The 22,285-nt window shown below is 43.3% G+C and overlaps 1 protein-coding gene across 4 annotated transcripts in view; it reads left to right on the top strand.

Moving 5' to 3' along the window:
- MCM8 (minichromosome maintenance 8 homologous recombination repair factor) overlaps window positions 1–20,629 on the top strand; it is a 40,555-nt gene extending 19,926 nt beyond the window's left edge. For 2 of the 4 annotated variants that reach the window (XM_083730218.1, XM_083730217.1), the window contains exons 14-19: window positions 489–684; window positions 1,849–2,068; window positions 4,361–4,570; window positions 5,776–5,852; window positions 6,288–6,477; window positions 7,150–8,773. In XM_083730218.1, the coding sequence (XP_083586344.1) occupies window positions 489–684; window positions 1,849–2,068; window positions 4,361–4,570; window positions 5,776–5,852; window positions 6,288–6,477; window positions 7,150–7,242 (986 nt within the window). In that variant the 3' untranslated portion in view covers window positions 7,243–8,773. Of the gene's footprint in view, window positions 1–488; window positions 685–1,848; window positions 2,069–4,360; window positions 4,571–5,775; window positions 5,853–6,287; window positions 6,478–7,149; window positions 8,774–9,912; window positions 10,364–13,898; window positions 14,037–14,859; window positions 14,990–17,238; window positions 17,325–17,554; window positions 17,624–18,563; window positions 18,656–20,300 lie in introns of those variants that run through there. The other 2 variants (XM_083730220.1, XM_083730219.1) reach the window with 2 other exon arrangements.
- Window positions 20,630–22,285: the final 1,656 nt, after the last annotated feature.

The following is a 22,285-nucleotide window of genomic DNA, read 5'->3' as shown; positions in this document are numbered from 1 at the left end:
AAGTCCACCACATATGAAAGAACGTTCCCTCTACTTCTTTGCATCTCCAGGTCTTCTCCACTTTCTATAGTTTTGCAAATGAGGGAATTTCATAAGGCATAGCTTGTCATGCAGGCAGGAACCTTTTCCTCTTCTGCATCGGACCACTCTAGTCTGCATCAAGTTCCCCTTCTTTTCAAGTAGATGATCACTACTGGCTTTACTTCTGGCACTGATAATCTGATGGGTGGGTTGGCATGACTGTATATGATAGCCCACTTTAATGCCTGCGGACCCTGACAATGGCAAATGCTAAAGTATGCCAGAACCTATTGCCATGCTTTTTTAAAAACACACACATGCAAATAGAGATTGCTTAGCTCCAGTTGTAGAAAGTGCTGGTTCAAACAAGTTTTTGGCGCATCGTCTTCACTCTCCGCTGCCTTTCACTTATCAAGTTTATGAGAGTACGCAAATGACACCTCTCTTTTTGTCGTTTTGTTTTTCAGGTATTTGTGGAATAGATGAGTTTGATAAGATGGGTAACCAGCACCAAGCCTTGCTGGAAGCTATGGAACAGCAAAGCATCAGCCTCGCCAAGGCTGGTATTGTTTGCAGTTTGCCAGCGAGGACGTCAATAATAGCGGCTGCAAATCCAGTTGGGGGACACTACAACAAGGCCAAAACAGTATCTGAGAATTTAAAGTAAGTACTTCTAAAATGCATGCATCAGAAAGAAAGAAGAGGGGAATTTTTTTCATTTTAAAAATGACTTTTAAATCTGCATCACTGATTTTGTCTGAAAGGTGACCTTTCTGGAGGGAATTACTTATTTATCCTTTTAAATGTTCAATGTGAATACTCTCCCCACCCTTTTTTCTGAATGTTGTAAAATTTTGAACAAAAAGCAAACAAATAACTTTTCAGTGTGTAACATGCCCCCATGTATAAGACGCCCCCTATTTTTGGGGACTAAAAATTAAGAAAATGGGGGGAGAGTTGTTGAGCTTTTTTTGGGGGGGGTTGCCAAAAACCACTTTCCTCACAACAATACAAACACAACATGTAGGTTAATAGTTAGTAGAAAATATATAATAGAATAATGATATTCATTATTCTATTATATATTTTCTACTATTAGCCTACATGTTGTACAGTGGTACCTTGGGTTAAGTACTTAATTCGTTCTAGAGGTCCGTTCTTAACCTGAAACTGTTCTTAACCTGAAGCACCACTTTAGCTAATGGGGCCTCCTGCTGTTGCCGTGCTGCCGGAGCACGATTTCTGTTCTCATCCTGAAGCAAAGTTCTTAACCCGAGGTACTATTTCTGGGTTAGCGGAGTCTGTAACCTGAAGCATATGTAACCCAAGATACCACTGTATTTTTATTGTTGTGAATGAAAATTACTCACCTGCCTGGCCAACGCTAACACTCGCATGCGTCACAACAGCCTCCTAACGTCTGTCCCCTCGCCGGCAGAAACAGCCTATTGCCCAACCAATTGCCGCAGCAACACCCAGTCAACACCACCCCTTGCCGCAGACACCAATAACACGCTACATACCTTCTCCAGCTCGTGGCATCAACCAATCCCACGTTCCCCCCTAGGCACTACCCATGTACAAGACGACCCAATATTTTAAACATAATTTTTCAGTAAAAACACCTAGTCTTATACACGGAAAAGTACGGCATGTTCAAATTGATGTAAACTTGTATATAGAATTTCTTCTGCTGAAGAGACCTCAAATTATTTTGAATTCTCCACACTATGTTTTCAGGTATGCTATAGAAAGAGTGTACCCAGGGGTATGTGTGTGTGTGTTTAAGAACATGCACTGTACTTGCGGGTTTTTCTTTTTGTGTAGAATGGGGAGCGCTTTATTGTCGCGATTTGACTTGGTGTTCATACTGCTGGATATACCGAATGAAGATCATGACTACCTGCTTTCCGAACACGTGATGGCAATGCGAGCAGGAAAACAGACTGGATGCAGCAGTGGAGTAGTGCTTCGCTCGAGCTCTCAGAATTCGAACATATCAGTCCTTGAAGCCGTTTCAGACAAACCGTTGTTGGAAAGATTAAAGGTAGTACATACTGTTCAGATTTCCTGGCCCTATACCATCTTATCTCTCTAGGCAATCAGAGGCTGCCATGAAATGAATTCTAGGAGCTCGCTTGTTCAAATTTTCTCCTGTTTTTGTTAAGTATCTAGGGTGCTACTGTATCTAAATGGGGTTTTCACATCCAAGTCTGAATTTTGTTGTAATAAAAAGAAAGGTGAAGTTTGAGGGATGGAAGTGCTTCCTGAAACTGGGCACCACAGGGAGATTTCTGTTATCAATACCAGATTTAGATATAATTTTTATTGTGAGGGTTTTTGTAAGCCCCTTTTTGAGAGACCCTTTGTCAGGGACCGTGCTGAGGAGGGCTGCACTGAGGAGAAATGGTGGGAGACCCCCCTCCCCCTCTCCCTGATCCTGAATCTTCCCAGAAGCAGCGGGACAGTATAGATTTGGAACAGCGGTTTGCAGAGGGACATAGTTCAGAAGGCAGAAGTTGGGAAGAACTGGGTGGTGAACAGCTAGGAGAAGAAGAACTGGGAAAGAGAGAGTTAACAGACTCACTTCCACTGGAAAGCATCCATCCGCTCAGCTCAAGATCAAGGAGAGCAGATAAGGCGGCAGCACAGAAAGCACAGTGGTTGTGAGATCAGGTTGCCAGATGCGGAAGTGACATGGATGACTAGGGGGGAAGTGGGTGGAGCCCTTAATTGGGAGCACCTTCATCCCTAGGAATGGATTCTTTGTTCTCTCGCTGTGATCATTAAAATTTCTAACTGGTAAGAGACTCCTTTTGCTTTGTTCTGGTTAGCTACTGCCAAAGGGTGGGTGGGTGGGGCAACTGCCCCTCTCGCCAACTCCCAATTCCTCTGATGATATCCCATAAAGTACAAAGATCTGCCAGTGGATGGAAGTCTCTCCCCCTCCCCTGCTTGCACAAAAACACTTTCCACTTACACCCAGGATGGGAAGCTGGATCCCAGCCATTGTGTTTGCTATATAGTATTTCAGCGTTCAAAGCGTTTTTACGTGTGTTGCAGCCATTCTCACAATCTACCCTGTGTTGTGAGGATCTGTGAGGCAGAGTGACTTACATGAGGTGAGATAATGATGATGATGATGATGATGATTATTATTATTTATATCCCGCCCATCTGGCTGGGCTTCCCCAGCTACTCTGGGCGGCTTCCAACAAAATATTAAAATACCGTAATATATCAAACATTTAAAGCTTTCCCAAACAGGGCTGCCTTCAGATGTCTTCTAAAAGTCTGGTATTTGTTGTTCTCTTTGACATCTGGTGGGAGGGTGTTCCACAGGGCGGGCACCACTACGGAGAAGGCCCTCTGCCTGGTTCCCTGTAACTTGGCTTCTCGCAGTGAGGGAACCACCAGAAGGCCCTTGGCGCTGGACCTCAGTGTCCGGGTAAAATGATGGGGGTGGAGATGCTCTTTCAGATATACTGGACCGAGGCCGTTTAGGGCTTTAAAGGTCAGCACCAACACTTTGAATTGTGCTCGGAAACGTACTGGGAGCCAGTGTAAGTCTTTCAAGACCGGTGTTATGTGGTCTCAGCGGCTGCTCGCAGTCACCAATCTAGCTGCCGCATTCTGGATTAGTTGTAGTTTCCGGGTCACCTTCAAAGGTAGCCCCACGTAGAGCGCATTGCAGTAATCCAAGCGGGAGATAACCAGAGCATGCACTACTCTGGCGAGGCAGTCCGTGGGCAGGTACGGTCTCAGCCTGCGTACCAGATGGAGCTGGTAAACAGCTGCCCTGGACACAGAATTGCCCTGTGCCTCCATGGACAACTGTGAGTCCAAAATTACTCCCGAAATTACTCCCATTACACCTGGTCCTTCAGGGGCACAGTTACCCCATTCAGGACCAGGGAGTCCTCCACACCCGCCTGCCTCCTGTCCCCCCCCCAAAAAACAGTACTTCTGTCTTGTCAGGATTCAACCTCAATCTGTTAGCCACCATCCATCCTCCAACCGCTTCCAGACACTCACACAGGACCTTCACCACCTTCACTGGTTCTGATTTAAAAGAGAGGTAGAGCTCTCAGCCATTGCATTTGCTATATAGCATTTCAGCGTTCAAAGCATTTTTACATGTTACAGCCATTCTCAAAATCTACCCTGTGTTGTGAGGATCTGTGAGGCAGAGTGACTTACATGAGGTGAGTGACTTCAGCCTGGGTCTCCCAAGTTTCTCACTCCCACTCTTACCTGTGGGAGCCACAGTGGTTCAAATCTGATGGCACTGTCCACTTCCGGAATGCCGTAATACCTAAAGCGTGTTTTCAATCGCCAGGTCATTCCGGGAGAAAATTTTGACCCCGTTCCGCACCAGCTGTTGAGGAAGTATGTTGGCTATGCCCGTCAGTATGTGCACCCCACACTATCTCCAGAGGCTGCTCAGGTCCTCCAGGAATTCTACCTTCAACTCCGACAACAAAGCCAAAGAGCAGACAGCACACCTATCACCACACGGCAGTTGGAGTCCTTGATACGTCTTACCGAGGTTTTCTTTCATTTTATATTTCTTGCCACTTGGATTTCTTGCAGGAGGAAAGTTTCAACAAGTGACAGACTGCCCAAATGCTAGTGATTTTAATGTGGGCGTTGGGAGACAGCGCAAATATTTTCTTTAAAAAAAAACTAATTTAAATAAATAGATGTAATTCCATCAACCTGGTGGGACTGGATTTGGATCAAATCTGAGTTGCCAGATTCTTGAGATTCCAGGGGAGCAAGGAAAACTCTCACCATCTTTTGTTTTTTTAAAAAAATGCTGCTACCATCTTTTTCTGTAAATAAAATAGAGGATACTAAAAGTTAACAAACTGGGCCATTCCGTTTCTTGAATGGCTCCCTTGTAACTTTAGCCTCAAAGTAGAGATACTCCTTAAAATTTAATGTCTGATGCTGGATGTTATTCCAGAAAAGATCTCGCAAACAGAGATATTCCACTGGATATCTCACTTTTTAAATATGATTTTTCTGGTGTGACCTGGATTATCCGTTCTTTCAATGTCTTGTGGCTGATTCAACTTTACTTCTCTCTCCCCAATCCATTACGTTGATACTCTAAGTTGCCTTTGTTCCAAGGAAGGAGTTCAGTGATGTGCTCTTTTTAATCATTTCTTCAGCACAAGCATTTCAGCTCGCCAAATGGAACAATCCCCATTCTTCCTCTTTAATTTTAAATTATATGAAACTGCCACTGAATCTTCTAGTCATGCCACTGAATCCTCTAGTCCAGCATTACTTATTCCATCTGTCAGTGGTTCTCCAAGATCTAGGCACAGGGACATTTCCCAGGTTGGTTACTTGATGTCCTTTATGTAGAAATACCAGGGAATAAACCTGGGGCCTTGTGTGTACAAAGCTTGTGTTCTCTGCCAGCACGAATGGAGTTCTGTTCTGTTCTTTCCTAAATGTCACTAAATGCTTTGCTGAACTATATCTACATTCAAACTGAAAAATGTAGCGTGCATTTGCCTGTATTTTTCGGCTGCTGATGTAAACTCCTTTCACGTAACTTTTCTGATCTGAATAAATTAGGTTGGTCATTGCAAAGGGTTATTGCTGAATAAATCCTACTTGGAGTACCCATTGAAGTCAATGGACTTAAGTTAATCAGGCCCCTTTATTTCAGCAGGTCTACTCTCGAGTGTGACTTGGATAAAACCCATTTTAATTTTAATTATTGTTTGTTTGTTTAAGGCACGGTCAAGGTTAGAATTAAAAGAAAAGGCCACCAAAGAAGATGCTGAAGATGTCATAGAAATAATGAAATACAGGTAGTATGCACCAGAATAAAACTCAATTTACAGCAAACCAAAGGTCTGCGGGGCTCTAGTGCACACCTGGTGGTGCTTTTATTTATTTCAGTGATATGTACACATTTTCCTGTCCCTCCACTCACTGTACTAGGCAGGAATATGCAAATTGAGCTGCTCAAATTCAATGGCTCCAATGATCACAGTAGGTCCAATGTCACATTCCCCATTGGGTACAGGGAGCTGTTTTCTACACTAGAATAGAGGGAGAATCCATGGATATTGGGAGGGGAGAGAGCTCTAATTGATCAATCCACTGGTGATTCCCTCCATTCCCTGCAGAAAATGAACAACAGCTTCAAGCTTGCTCTTATGGTTAACTCTTCCAAAGGCACTTCTCTGCCTAGTTTTATGCCTTCATTGTTTATTGATGTCTCTGTGTGTTTCTTCTTCAAGCATGTTGGGAACTTACTCTGATGAGTTTGGGAAGTTGGATTTTGATCGTTCGCAACACGGTTCCGGAATGAGCAACAGGTCACAAGCAAAGAGGTTTGTTTCTGCCCTTCATCGTATTGCAGAAAGAACCTACAACAGCCTTTTTGAGGTTCAGCAGCTCCGGCAGATTGCAAAAGAGGTAAATGTAAAAGTAAGTAAAAATAAAATTTTGTATTTGGAAATGATTAAGTTTGGTATTGGAATTATCAGTTGGAAAAACAGGTTCCGATCCCAGCATCTGTACTTCCATGGTTCAGAGGACTTTAATCATATTGCTCCAGCTCTGATGGCTGAACTTTGCCTATGTATTTAAAAATTGTATTTGAGATTGGTTGCCCTACTAATATATCTAACATCAGCACCGCAAAACTTTGTTGTTACTGAAACTTGCCTTTCTTCTTTAACAGCCTGACACCTGTGAACTATCTTGAAGTTTGTTGCAATTTCTGCAGATTGTATTTTTTTCTGCAGTATTTCGCTGTGTGAACACTGACAATTGTATAGATAACTTAGGACAGTCAGAGAGAGTTCTGCCGTGCTGCACTTTAACTAGAGAATGAATAGAAAATGATCTCTTTAAAAAAAAATTAAAAATTAAACAAGGTGCTCCTTCAGGCCTTGTATAAGCTTAGGTGACTTTTTGATCCTTCCACCCTTTCACATAGCATATACTTGTGACACAAACTGTTTTTGAAATTCCCTTCTTGATGAAAAATATTTAAATAGTTTTAATATCAACTTCTTGTGAGGAAAGAGGCTTGTAGCATAATGTGTAGTGTCTTGTCTCTCCAGAAAATAAACTTATTTTGTGTGATTCTTCCAGGTAGCTGACTTTGAAAACTTCATTGGATCTTTAAATGACCAGGGTTATTTCTTGAAAAAAGGTCCAAGACTGTATCAGCTTCAAACTATGTGAAGGAATTCAGCAACCAAAGTAACTAAGTTTTTGGAAGAGGATCAGTAGAACACAACACAATACTCTGTTAAGGCTACCAAGGCTTATATGCAAGACCTTTTTAAAAATCAGTACTTTGTTACACCAGGTGTTACAAAATATGTGCAGAAACCTGCTCAGATAGGTTATTATGGAGAAAATGACTTCAGCTGTCATTTCAAAGTCATGTAAATAAGTAAAACTTAAACAAGAAGTGAAACTTATGCATTGTTTTAAGATGCCATCTTCATAAGGCACTACAAGAGAGAATGTTAATCCAATATGTTTAATTGCAACTGCAATGATTAAAAATGCTTAGCAGATTCTCATGTTGCATTCTGCAGTAAACACATTGGCTCTATGCAGACAAGCAGAAGCATACAAGTGTGTTTTGTGTTCACAAAAGGTTTCTTTTTGCTTCCTTTTCAGTTTTTATCTCAGTTCGAACTGTAGCTCACTGATTCAAACATGACAGCAAACTGGTTACCAATAAACAGGAGGTGGACATAGAAGCCATATGTGAGAAGGGAGTATGAAAGTGTGTAACTCATTCATGATTCTTGTATGAGTGATTGCCTTTTAAAACGTTCATTCTGAAAACTTGGGCACACTAGTAGTGAATATTGATATTTTGTTTAAATACAACAACTAATTCGCTCAGTAATTATATTGGGTTGCATCCAACCAAGGTATGCTTGGGTTAGATTAATTGGATTTAAAGTTAGTCATGTCCATTCATTTCAATGAATCTATTCTAAGTGTAGCTAATATTGGATGAAACCCATATTTAGCATGGTTTTAAAAAAGGGAAACTGTCAAGTGAAGGAAACGTGATTTTGAAATAGTTCTATATTGTATTGAATTTGTATTGAATTTATCCTTGGCTGATAGCCAGTTTCATAGGCAGGTTTTAAAGGTTACAATCAACTGTAGGCTTGGGAATACCGGAGAAATTTCCAGCACAGGGCACTAATTCTGTTTTAGAATGCTATTATTTTTCCATTACATTTGTATAGAACAGGAAGGTATCAGCTGTGACTTACACCCATGTATGTATTGAATTTGCTTATGTGTAGAATAGGAACACTTTTGTGCCGTTCCCCATGTTGTGCCTACCTGTTGCTGGTTAGGTGGAAGAGGAGGGTTGGGTCTTGCGTGATCGTTTGGGAATAGTAGACCATTGCTGTTCAAGTGAATCACAGCCTGAACTAAGGCGGCTCACAACAACAGCATTGCCACCATACAAACATACAGTAAAAAGTTCAGGGATGCATGGTTGGGTTAAAGCTGCAGCCCTTGTCTTCAAATGTTTTAAGATTACTCATGTAGACAGCCTGGTAGCCTTTGAATTGATCAGGTACTGTTGCTGCGTCCTTAAAAGTATCTTAAATTCAGGAAAAAAACCAAACTGCTGACATTTTAAAATTATGGACAGAGTCAACACCCCCCTTCAACCTGCTGTTACATTCATCTATTTATTTGTGTGCAATAAAGCTATTCTGTTTTGTTTTAACCATTTGTTTATTGGTTATTTGTTCAATGGTTTGAGTACAAAACAGTGGTACCTCAGGTTACATACGCTTCAGGTTACACACTCCACTAACCCAGAAATAGTGCTTCAGGTTAAGAACTTTGCTTCAGGATGAGAACAGAAATCGTGCTCCGGCAGCGTGGCGGCAGGAGGCCCCATTAGCTAAAGTGGTGCTTCAGGTTAAGAACGGACCTCTGGAACGAATTAAGTACTTAACCTGAGGTATCACAGTAAAGGTAAAGGGACCCCTGACCATTAGGTCCAGTCGTGACCGGCTCACCTCACTTTATTGGCCGAGGGAGCCGGCGTACAGCTTCCGGGTCATGTGGCCAGCATGACTAAGCCGCTTCTGGCGAACCAGAGCAGCGCACGGAAATGCCGTTTACCTTCCTGCCGGAGCGGTACCTATTTATCTACTTGCACTTTGACGTGCTTTCGAACTGCTAGGTTGGCAGGAGCAGGGACCGAGCAATGGGAGCTCACCCCGTTGCGGGGATTTGAACCGCTGACCTTCTGATCGGCAAGTCCTAGGCTCTGTGTTTAACCCACAGCGCCACCCACGTCCCGTGGTTTGAGTACAATACAGTAGTACCTCAGGTTACAGACGCTTCAAGTTACAAACTCCGCTAACCCAGAAATAGTGCTTCAGGTTAAGAACTTTGCTTCAGGATAAGAATAGAAATTGGGCTCCAGTGGCGCGGCAGCAGCAGGAGGCCCTATTAGCTAAAGTGGTGCTTCAGGTTAAGAACGGACCTCCGGAATGAATTAAGTACTTAACCCGAGATACCACTGTAAAGCTATTTTAAAAACCCAAACCACTTACTGCTTTGACTAAATAGTCATTTATTGGTTTGCATGCCACAAAGCTATTTTTTATCATGGCTTCCATTTTAGGCGTTAAGCTGTGGATACCTAAAAAAAAACCACCCCCACCAGCTGGCTTTGGCGACCGGAAAAGCGTCAAAAGAGCGCGCTGCCCCGCACAGGCTGCGTCCTGACGTTCTCCCACGTGCTGCGACGCTCCGTCTCCTAAGCAACGTCGCCGCCCGCCACCTTTGAGAGCTGCAGGTCGGGAGCTTGGCCGTAAAGCGCGGCGCTGTCGCGAAAGGCAACGTAAAACGCCTCACTGAGGCGAAAGGCCCGGCCCGGCCTAAGTTGAATGGAGGGCGAGGAGGAGGCGGCGGCGGCCGGCGGTGGGGGCAGCAGCCGGGGAGGAGGAGGAGCCGCCGCTGCCGCCCCTCAGCGTCGTCGCCGTGGTTCTCCTCTGAGCGGGCGGAGAGGCCAGCCATGTTGCCCGCGGCCTGGCTGGCCAAGGGCGGCGCCTGCGGCTGGCGGTTCCTGAGGGGCGCCAACCCCGCCAGGGCGCGACGGGGACTCCTCTCCCGGGCGCCGCTCGCCGCCGCCGCCGCCTCCCCTCACCGCCTGCTGCGCCCCACGGGCTCCCGGCAGCAGCAGCTGCTGGCCTGGGCTTGGCCGCGACGCGAGCGGGCCAGCTGCGGGGTCGGAGGGCCCGCGGGGAACTCGGAGCGCGGCGCCGGGAAAGCCAGGCCTCCCCGCGGATACGCCGAACTGGTAAGGGGAGAAGCGCGCCCCCCCCTCGCCGAAGCAGGCGGCCTGGGCCTGGGGCTTCGTGGCCACTCGAGGCCCCGGATGCGGCCCATAGCGCCTCCACAGCAACAGGGTCAAGGGGGCGGTCGCGGGGAACACGCACAAAAAAACCCCCACACTGCCCCCACAAACCGAATTCCCGGCACTTGGCAAACCCGAGGAACGTTTCGCCCAGGTTTTACTACGTTCAAAAAAGGTTTTGGAGGGGTTTTTGTTTTCCTCCCTCCTTATGTGAAATGGCATTTAATTTAGCGCGCGTCAGCGCGTGGATCGAATGGGTCCGTTGGGATCCCTGCGATGGTTAGAAGACAAGGAGATCCCCATTTATTTTTTTTTTACAGTGGGGCAACTAGCCTGTCGGGCTCAAGGAGGGTCTGGGCTGGACTGCTTCTGCAGGAATGTTCTTCAACGTTGAAAGAGTTGCTACCTTTGTATGCTACCTTCCCTGTGGCCTCGGAAGGTTTTATTTTTGTATAGGTCCAGGATATCGGATACAGCAGACCCTCCCAAGTGTCCCTATTTTCCAGGGACGGCCCTTAGTTAGAGAAGCTGTCCTGGTTTCTGATTTGATCCTGAAATGTTCCACTTTTCCTTAGGATGTTCCTATTTTCGTTGGAGAAATGTTGGCGGGTATGGCGTTATCTGATCCCCAAGCCGTCTGAGGGCAATCCTGTACAGTGGTACCTCAGGTTACATACGCTTCAGGTTACAGACTCCACTAACCCAGAAATAGTACCTCGGGTGAAGAACTTTGCTTCAGGACGAGAACAGAAATCGGGCTCTGGCGGCGTGGCAGCAGCAGCAGGCCCCATTAGCTAAAGTCGTGCTTCAGGTTAAGAACAGTTTCAGGTTAAGTACAGACCTCCGGAATGAAATACTTAATCTGAGGTACCACTGTATAGGGAAATGTGTGGGTTTTTTTTTCATTTTTTTCATTGCTTTTAACAGATATATAAAACATACAAAAGAGAGAACATTACAATACTAAGAGGAAAAAAACCCAAAAGAAAAAACAAAAATAAAAACACATATTCCTTCTGAAGTTTATTTTAAATTCCATTCTTAACTGACTTCCTCAAATCCCCCCTAACTGAATTTCATTGTATCACCTTGTAACAGTTCTCCTAAATCATCTTTCTACTACAATTTACTCTTTCAATTTACTATCTTCATCTCTTTTCTTATTGACCTAATCTATATTACTATACAACATTCTTATTCTAATCCTAGGCCTATTTGATACTTTCAAGTACCTTCTAATTATCTTATATTTAGGGAAGTGTCTTTTTTAAATGTTTTTATATATGTTGGAAGATGCCCAGAGTGGCTGGGGCAACCCAGTAAGATGTGTGGGGTAGGAATAGTAGAATTATTCTGGGATGGGACATCCCTATTTTCATTGGAGAAATATTGGAGGGTATGTGAACACACAGGCCTGTATACGGGCTGCCTGCTTCAGCAAGAGCTTGGCTTCCCTTTCTATCGTGTACTAGTCTCACTGTAGTGATGAGTGAAAACGTCTTTCCCACTGACCTTAGAGAAACTCCTTTCCCTTACTATTTTGGGCACAATCCAGGATCTCCTCATTGGCAAATTCTAATAATGTGTTCTGCAGTGTTGGTCCTGGACTTGTTTCCACCTGTGCTTGAAATGACTTCCTTTGTAGGTCTGCCAGATAGCCTGATGGAGACTGACATCAGCGGTACCAAGTGCTCCCTTTGCAATCTGGTGCAGATCCACAGAGAAAGCGGGTTCAAACTACTCCATAATCATGTCAGGTTCCAACCACATGTGATTAAGAACTCTTGCAGTTGTTAAGTTTGGAAAGTTTTATGCTTAGCTTTCCGTATACAGTGGTACCTCGGGTTAAGAACTTAATTCATTCCGGAGGGCCATTCTTAACCTGAAACTGTTCTTAACCTGAAGCACCACTTTACCTAATGGGGCCTCCTGCTGCCGCCATGCCGCCAGAGCACGATTTCTGTTCTCATCTTGAAGCAAAGTTCTTAACCCGGGGTACTATTTCTGGTTACAGATAGGTAGTGGAGTCTGTAACCTGAAGCGTATGTAACCCCAGGTACCACTGTATAAGCTTATACTAGCTTGTGGAGATGGAAGAAAGAAGCAGCTGCTTCAGTGAAAAAAAAAAAAGCATTTTGAGATCTTAAAAATGGCTGTTGCGACCTTTATTTCCCCATTTCAAATATTCAGAAATTATATTATTATGGATATAGGCCATTCATGTTTTGGAAGACTTATTCATGTGCAGGACCTTGTTTCCATATGGAGAATTGAAATATACCAGTGGAGTGAAGAGCGGGACGCGGGTGGCGCTGTGGGTAAAACCTCAGCTCCTAGGACTTGCCGATCGCATGGTCGGTGGTTCGAATCCCCGCGGCGGGGTGAGCTCCCGTCGTTCGGTCCCAGCTCCTGCCCACCTAGCAGTTCGAAAGCACCCTTAAGTTCAAGTAGATAAATAGGTACCGCTTTATAGCGGGAAGGTAAACGGTGTTTCCGTGTGCTGCTCTGGTGCCAGTTCGCCAGAGCAGCTTCGTCACACTGGCCACGTGACCCGGAAGTGTCTGCAGACAGCGCTGGCTCCTGGCCTCTTAAGTGAGATGAGCGCACAACCCTAGAGTCTGTCAAGACTGGCCCATACGGGCAGGGGTACCTTTACCTTTTAATGGAGTGAAGAAGTAGAAGTGTTAATGCCTACCTGCAATTACAGGCTGACCAGTGACGTAATGATGTGTAAACATCAACCCAGCAGTTTCTTTACAAGCTGCTGTGCATATAGGTGGTTGCAGATGCCTGTTTCAAACGTACATAGAATCATAGAGTTGGAAGGGACCCCAAAGGTAATCTAGCCCAATCCCCCGCAATTCAGTAATCACAGCTAAAAAATCTCTCACAAGGTGGCCGTCCAACCTCTGTTTAAAAATCTCCAGTGAAGGAGAGTACATTAATGACCACTGTGTTTAAGTAGTAGCTTGAACATAAGAAGACCTCATAGATCACTACAGAAAACTTCCTTTCTTCCAGCCTGCTATTTTCAGTGGGGCCAATTCATACATTCCATTTTGAATCAGAAAGAAAGCAGTGTGCGAATTGGCTCTGAAGTGAATTGTCATTCTTTACATTGGGATTTGTTTATTTGAAAATATTTTTATGTCAAAACATCACTTCAGATTCTAAACCGGGAAGACTTTCTCTAGGGCATTATTTTCACATGTGTCCCTTATAGTAAAGTCCTAGCCATGTCTACCTATAAGTAAGTCCTATTGTTTCAGTGCAGCTTACTTCCAGGTAAGCAGGGTTAGGACTGCAGTTTTAGCCATCTGAATGTGTTTTCCCATTTTTGGGGGGTATTGTTTATGTGTAGCCTTTCCTCGCCTGCTTTTCATTCTAAAAGCTAAAATCAATACCCAAGCAGATTGAGTTCAGGTAATGCGTATTTGATTTTGAATAAGCTTACTTCCTGTTCTTTTGTTCTTTCCAGTATGAAAACCCTTGGACAATTCCTAATTTACTCTCAATGGCAAGGATTGGTCTGGCACCGGTTTTGGGCTACTTGATTGTTGAAGAAAATTTCAATATTGCATTGGGTGTATTTACTCTGGCTGGAATAACAGATTTGGTAAGTTTTAGCATACCATTTTGAAACGTTTTACAGAAGAAATGAGAATGTCTTTAGTTTTTATACATCTTTATAGGAATAATATGATTCAATAGGTAAAGAGAGAATTTTCCGTTCTTTTCATTGCAGCTTAAGATAAGAGACTGGCTATGTTGAAACCTACTTTTTACAATTTTCTTGACTGTGAGCTTCTAATCTCTACTTGGTTTTTTTATTTTAAGCATGACTTTAACAAACAAACCATTTCCCTAAGAATAAATGCTTGTGTTTTGTACTTGGCCATTATTGTATGCAAGGGGTGCTTCTATTCAGGATGCCAGCCAACTCTGCCCTCTTTCAGATTGCTGTAAGGAATTTAAGGAGGTCATTTCATTCTCTTGCTTCTCCTCCCCAACCCCTGGTTTATGTTTTTCTTTTCCAACCAATACTAAAAATTTCATAGCTACTGAGTATGCTCAGCCCAATATATATATTTGTTATTTCTGCAAGCCTAGGGTACCTCTGTTGTGCTAATAGTCTCGTATTGTTTCTCAGTAGCCCCATTTTGATTCCATTCCTGCCAGTCCTCACCACCCAAGTCCTGCCTGAACATGCCTGTACTAATCTTCCCGAAATAAGGAGACTTTCAAAAGCAATTTGTGATGTGGCATGCTGCCATGCTCAGCTGTCTGCTGTTCAAAGGGTTGAGGGGAGTCAGAAATCTCACTTGGCATGTCTAAGCCTCTGGGCACTTCTGAATAAGCTCTTTCAATTCTGGCCAAGGTTAATAGTAGCATTAAAAGAGTTAGTTTGTCTTAGCTGTCTGTTCAACTTGCGTTTTCAGTTGGATGGCTTTATTGCACGAAACTGGGCCAACCAAAAATCTGCTTTGGGAAGTGCCCTGGACCCTCTGGCTGATAAAGTTCTCATCAGCGTCCTGTACATTAGCCTGACTTGTGCAAATCTTATTCCAGGTAAGCAGATGAGTATTGTTGCTGAATGGCTTGAATAGTTAATCACTTTAATTCTATAGGGCAGTATCCAAAAAACTCATTCTGTCAGTACAAGGGTAGCAACTTGCACAACAGAATTTTCCCCTTCCTATGTGTGAGACCCTGGCCCTCCCCAAATCTGCTCCAGGGAGTTGGGGGAACTCCCTGAACAGATTTGGAGGGAATTACATTGCACAAGCTGATGGAGCACGTTATCTGGAGAACACCCATTGCTTCCCGGCTTGCCCTCACAATATAGTACCCAGACAGTGTGATGACACAGTTCACATTAATCACCCACCTGCAGAGCAGTGTATTAAGACTTACCATATTTTTCGCCCTATAGGACGCACCGGCCCATAGGACGCACCTAGTTTTTTTGGGGGGGGAAATCAAGGAAAAATTTCTGATTTCCCCCCCCCCCCAGGTTTGCGCAGCCATTCCCAAGCTAGAAGAGGGAGACGGAGCACTCCGCCTCCCTCTTCTGCCTTCAGGGACAGCCTCTCTAGCCTCCGTGGGGCAGCGGCTTGCCCCGCTGTCCCCCGAGCTTGTGGGGCTGGTGATGGGGAGAAGCAAGCTTGCTCCCCCCCCCGCCAGCCTCCAGACCAGGTCCGGGAATAGCGGGGTGCTGCGCCTCCCCACTGTCCCCCGAGCTTGTGGGCTGCAGGCTGCTGCCCGCAAGCCTTGCGAGCCCGCGGGACCTCCCGCCGGGCTTGCAAGGCTTGCGGATAGCTTCCTGAAGCCTGGAAAGCGAGAGGGGTCGGTGCACACCGACACCTCTTGCTCTCCAGGCATCCGCGAGAGTCTGTGCGTCCTATGGGGCGAATGCAGACATTTTCCCTTCATTTTTGGAGGGGGAAAAGTGCGTCCTATAGGGCGAAAAATACGGTATGTTGAAAAGTAAGTAAAGTTAATCCATGTCCTTCCTTGAAGTCACTTACTGAATTCATATTCGTAGAGAGTGGTGGCTTTAAATGATAATTGGTATTCCTTCATGAATTCTGTTGCATTTGTTGGCTTCTGAGATTTCTGTCCTACCTTACTAGGATGCAAGTTAGAAATATTTACAAAAACAGTAACTAACCAAAATGAAAAACACAACAAAAGATAAACAGTTAAAAGCACCGGCAAACAAACATTTTATCTATAAGTTTTATTAAATTTTCTGTTTTACACAACCTTAAAATATCATTGACTTCCATTCTTCTCTTTCCATGGTTCATTTTGAACAATGTAAGTCCCTGCATATTTTATATAAACTAAAACATTCAGTATCCCATTATTACATCCATCAAAACTTATTTACACTGTTGAATTTATCTTAATGCTGCCAATGTTTTCAACTGTACACAATTTCCCCCATATATAATCAGTAAACATTTTCCAATCTTCTTTAAACGTATGTTCTTCTTGTTCTATTCTATATGTTAGGTCTGCAAGCTGCGCATATTCCAAGTTGCCATTCTTCTTTACTTGGGACATCACTCATTTTCCATTTTGGGGCTTACAAAACATGGGCCGCAGTAGTGGCATATATAAATAAATTTATTTATGTATGCAAGCACACATTTTAAAATAGTATTCTAAAAAAAGCCAAGAAAAAGCCTCCATTAACAGTGTAGCTGACTGAGAAGCTGATTGCTGTGAAACCACTGGGTTTTAGTACTAGTCAAGACATTACTTAAGGAAAATGTATGCTTTTTATGGTTTTATTTAAAAAATAATTGACTTTTATCCACTTTACAATTGTACTTTTATAGCAGCCAGTGCATATTAAACAATGGGTTTTTGTATTCCTTACCTGATCTCAAGATACTGTGCTTTAAATGTGTGGTATTCAATAGGTGGACAGCAAACTAAATGCCCTAAATTTAGACTAAATAAAAGAAAGCAAATTATTTTTTAAAATTACTTTATGTCTGATGGGTCTTTGGATGCTATACAGTGGTACCTCGGGTTACAAACGCTTCGTATTACGAACTCCACTAACCCAGAAGTAGTTGCTCCAGATTGAGAACTTTGCCCCAGGATGAGAACGGAAATCGCGCAGCAGCAGCAGGAGGCCCCATTAGCGAAAGCAAGCCTCAGGTTAAGAATGGTTTCGGGTTAAGAACGGACTTCCGGAACAAATTAAGTTCGTAACCCGAAGTACCACTGTACACTTGTATATATTAGGATTTGAATTGCCTTTCTGCATGCTTATGTTAACAAATATCATGGGTTTTTTCCAGTTCCTCTTACATCTATGATCATTTTAAGGGACATTGCATTAATTGCTGCTGTTTTTTACGTGCGATACAGAACTCTTCCTCCACCAGTAAGTATGCAGGTGTTTGTTTTGACTTTAAATCAGTCACGCCTTATTTGTACCAAGGAGGGTGGGATATAAATAGTAAAATTACTATTTAAATTATTATATTAGTAAATATGAAGATGAAAAATGATCATGTAGCCTTTCTAAATACCTTAGTTGGTTCTTACCAGCTCACATGCTTATTAGACTTTTCTCCTCGATAGTATTACAAATCAAACTTTTGTCTTCCACAGAAAACACTTAGTAGATATTTCAATCCATGTTATGCCACTGCTCAGTTAAAGCCAACATTTATCAGCAAGGTAAGAGCAATTGTACATCTTGCTATTCATTTGATACCTAGTCTATGTCACCATGCAGCACAGTTGGGTATGGATGTTTTTGTACTATTCTCTACCGTCAACAAGCCCCAGTGGAAGTATGAGAGAGGACTTGGGTGAGGGCTCCAAGTTCTGATTTGGCAGTGTGGGTTTTCTTCCTTTAAATTCTGACATCTCTTGTAAAGGGACCAATATGGGATCCCTTTAGGGGATATCTGTGCTGCCTCAACTTCTCACTAGTGAAAAATGTTTCTTTATGCCAGGCATAGGCAAACTCCGGCCCTCCAGATGTTTGGGACTACAATTCCCATCATCCCTGACCACTGGTCCTGTTAGCTAGGGATGGTGGGAATTGTAGTCCCAAACATCTGAAGGGCCGGAGTTTGCCTATGCCTGATTTAAGCCTTCACTTTGCAGAATCCTGTTCTCTATGAGAAGTTAATTTCAGCTGGAGTTTACTTCCTGGCCTGGTTCAAACATAACAATAAACCATGTTTTAATCATTACTTGCGTGAGTCACAGTTGGTGAACTCCTTTTACAATGAGGTAAGGAGGTGTGAATGCTTCTTTTTTAAATCATACAAAGTTTTCTGTTAATGTCTGAACTTTGGAAACTCTGGGTCATTCACACAACCATTTAATTCTGATTTATTTAAGCAACTACAATAATCTGCAGTTTCCCGAGTTTGAACAGGAAATTGACACTTTTTAAAAACTGAACTGGGCCTCCCAATTTTTATGGTGTCAGAGGAAAACTGCAGGAATTATTTCTCACATTCTTGGTTTTATTTTTCAAATGTTTCGCCTTTAATTTACAAATTTTCATTACTGCTAAAAGTGTAGCACTTTTAGATCCCATTGATTTCAGGGTGGAAAAGGAATGTTAATGTGGGACTTCAGTTTTCACATAATCTCCCACCAGATGAACACGGTAGTCCAGCTCATCTTAGTGGCAGCTTCTTTAGCAGCTCCGGTTTTCAATTATGTGGACAGTATGTATCTTCAGACCTTATGGTATGTAGACCTTATAATTGTTACGATACAACTGATTTGTGGGGGAACAGGCAATTCTGAAAGAATAGGATGCAAATGAAAGTTGGGATCCTGAGCAGTTTTGGACATCACGGATTTGTATGGTTGCTGAAATCACACTACTAGTGGCTGCAAGCCCAAGTTAAAGCAATTGCAGCTCAATTCTGGGCATTTTAAACTTTGAGGTAATCATGTGCATAGGATTGCAGCCCTACTAACATGGGATTATATTCCTATAGGCAGAGTTACCACTTATGCTGAGTTGGTATGTGGTCAACAAATTTAGGACTTGAATTATCTCTAGGCAAGCAGCACTACCTTGGCTCCTCATGCAATATGAGGTAAAATAATACAGTGGTGCCTCGCAAGACGAAATTAATTCGTTCCGCAAGTTTTTTCTTCTTGCGAGTTTTTCGTCTTGCGAAGCACGGTTTCCCATAGGAATGCATTGAAAATCAATCAATGCGTTCCTATGGAGACCGTCCGGGGACAGAGGGGAAGTGCCGCGCGCCTTCCCCTCTGTCCCCGGACCTGTTTTAAAGCAAGGGGCGGGGGGGGGAGAAGATTGCTTCTCCCCGTTGCCTGCCCCGCAATCTCCAGGGACAATCTCCTCCGTTTTAAAGCAGGGGGAGGGGCAGCGGGGAGAATCGCTTCTCCCCGTTGCCGCCCCTTGGTTCAAAAGGGGTCCGGGCCTTCCCCTCTGTCCCCTCTTTTGAAGCAAGGGGCGGCAACGGGGAGAAGATCGCTTCTCCCCGTTGCCGCCCCTTGCTTTAAACAGGTCCGGGGACAGAGGGGAAGGCGCGCGCGCCTTCCCCTCTGTCCCCGGAGATTGCGGGGCTGGCAACGGGGAGAAGCGATCTTCTCCCCGCCGCCCCTTGCTTCAAAAGGGGTCCGGGGACGCGCTGCGCTTCCCCGCTATCCCCGGAGCTTGCGGGGCAAGCTTCGTTTTGCGAAGCAAGCCCATAGGGAAATGCGTCTTGCGAAGCGGCTAAGAAAACGAAAAACTCCTTCGTCTAGCGAGTTTTGCGTCTTCCGAGGCGTTCGTCTTGCGGGGTACCACTGTACTGACCTAAAGATTCCCTCATTGTAGGGGTTGGTCGGTTCTCAACCTGTGGGTCCCCAGATGTTGTTGGACTACAACTCCCATCATCCCTGAGCTCTGGCCTTGCCAGCTAAGGGTGATGGGAGTTGTAGTTCAACAACATCTGGGACTCTAGATGGAAGAGTTTAAAGTGGGGTAGCAAGATGATATGCATGAATCAATTTAGAATTATGATAGAGAGGCCCCTGGACCATATACTTAACCCTGCAATACTAAGGTCTCTGGTTCAGTCCTCTTCAGCTCTTGGGTAAGTAGACTGCGAAAGACCTACAAGAGCTGCAGCCAGTGAAAGTAGACTCTCACCAGTGGATTCAGATGTTCATATTTTGGCTTAACTAGATTTTTGTTTGGGCTTCCAGAGAGCTCAGTGTTAAAAATCAGCTTTGGCTGCTGTAGGAGAAATTTGTTCTATTCACGACAAGTCGAACATCCCTTGCCCTTACCTACCTTCTTTACTAGCGAGCTACGGTACTTTTTTCTCCATGTGTTTCCTAGGAAACTAATACGATTGTTTCCTCCCTGAAGGTGCATCACAGCTTTCACAACAACAGCATCTGCTTACAGTTACTATCATTATGGCCGAAAAACAGTTCAGGTACTAAACAGCAAATGAAGGCTCTGAGTGAGTTGCTTACTTCTTGCTCAGTCTGTGCTGGGATGGCATTGCCTTCATTATATTTGGACTATGGATAAATAACACTTTTTGATAGCTTTGTCTCAGTGGAAACCATGTCTTCACATTGAAGCTAATCAGAAGTTAAAATGAAGTTTTGATCATGTAAATATGCAGAATTTTCAATGTACTTTTTCAATTTGTTACAAATAAAATATAATTTTTTACCTTAATGCACAAACACTTGCAGAGATGATCACCTGATGGTTATTGCTCATTGCTTTTCTGAAGTTTTCCCTTATTGGGGGGGGGGGTTGCTATGCTACACTCCTTTGTTGTATCTGAATTCAACACATCACAGCCTACTTCCATTTCATTGTTTTTAGGATGTGGGGCAAACGGAAGCCTACATCTTTACTCTTTTGAAAGTCACGGTCCTTTGGTATAAGTCTTCCTGATTATCTTCCCTACACTGTTGATAAAAATGTTTATAGTCTAATGTTTAGGAAAGGGCAGCCTTTGTTATGCAAGGACATAGTAAATTATGATGTGCACTAACCTTGCGACTCTTGTATTCTTGTTTAGACTCTTCAATTCTTGTTTAGAATTGAATTGCTGACTAAGCAAGGCAACCCTGACCAGATATAAATGGTCTCTTCACAAATTAGACATAATGATTAAATGTGTTGAAATAATGAAAAAAGTTGGTGTAGCGTAGTAGATAAGAAACTGGACTATGAAGTAGTGGATGGAGCCAGAACAGATGCTTCTCTTGTTACCTGTATGGCAAAAGAGTTTGGTTGCCCATATTCAACAAATAGCACAACACACAATGTTCAACATAACACAATAAAATAAAGGTTGTGAAGTTAAAACTAAGAAAGGACTTACAGCGTGGTTAGCTTATAGGATGTTGAAAAGTCCACTGATGGAAAAAAAACATGAAGGGATTAGGACATACAAATTTCAATTTCAGGGTTTTGTTAAAAACCTAGGCTTTTAATGGAAGTTAATGATAAAATTCTGGGCAATGTCACAGGTGATCTCTAGGACTTCTGTAGCTCAAGCAAGCAAGTATTCTGCATTAGTGGTCAGTATGAAATGAATATGCTAGTTCTTTTAATAAAACGGTAGGAGGCAGTTTTTAAATTTCCTGTTTAAAACATCAGACATGGAAGATAAATGATGGCCTGTCAGTGCACAGTCCTTCTATGGGCATGTAGTCTTTTGCATATGGTAAGCAAGATGACCTGTAAAAAAGGTTCTATAAACTGAAAATGAACTTTTGCATGTTGGATTATGCTGCTATCTATCTCACCTGAAGTGAATTTATTGTGGAATCAAAGGCTTGATGGAGTATTAAAACAATTTTAATATGTTTGATATATTCTAACTTGTATAAAGAAGGTATATTGAAGATACTTGATAGTTTATGTAACCTCAGAATGCTGCAGTCCAATTGTGTTGCAGTGTAAGAAGATAAAGAAGCTTTTTAAGTTTATCAAGATAAAATAGAGCATGATGTACTGTAGAAGCACTCAGGTACATTCTTTCAACTGGACAAGAATAGATACCACATGTCTCAAATGTTTTAAAGAGAACTGAAAAATGATGTGAAGGCTTCTCCATAGTCAGTGCCTCTGCACTTTTAAAATAAATTTTTCTATGACTCGACTATTGGTGTCTAATTGTGCTGCTAGTTGTTATCCAACTCCTATGGTAGGAATAATGTGAAGATGGATTGGCTTTCTAATGTGGCTTCTACACATTTATTCTAGTATCTTTATCTCACTGGTAGATTAATTTAGCTGCTGCTAGTATTAACTTAGCCTGGTCTCTCTTCACTACTGTGTGCATCTGCTTCCAGCCTGATCACTTACTTGATACTGCAGATCAC

Source organism: Podarcis gaigeae (assembly GCF_964106915.1).
Source record: "Podarcis gaigeae genome assembly, chromosome: 3".
NCBI classification, from domain to species: domain Eukaryota; kingdom Metazoa; phylum Chordata; class Lepidosauria; order Squamata; family Lacertidae; genus Podarcis; species Podarcis gaigeae.
The sequence above is the reverse complement of the archived record's forward strand: the minus strand, read 5'-3'. Positions and strand labels throughout refer to the sequence as shown.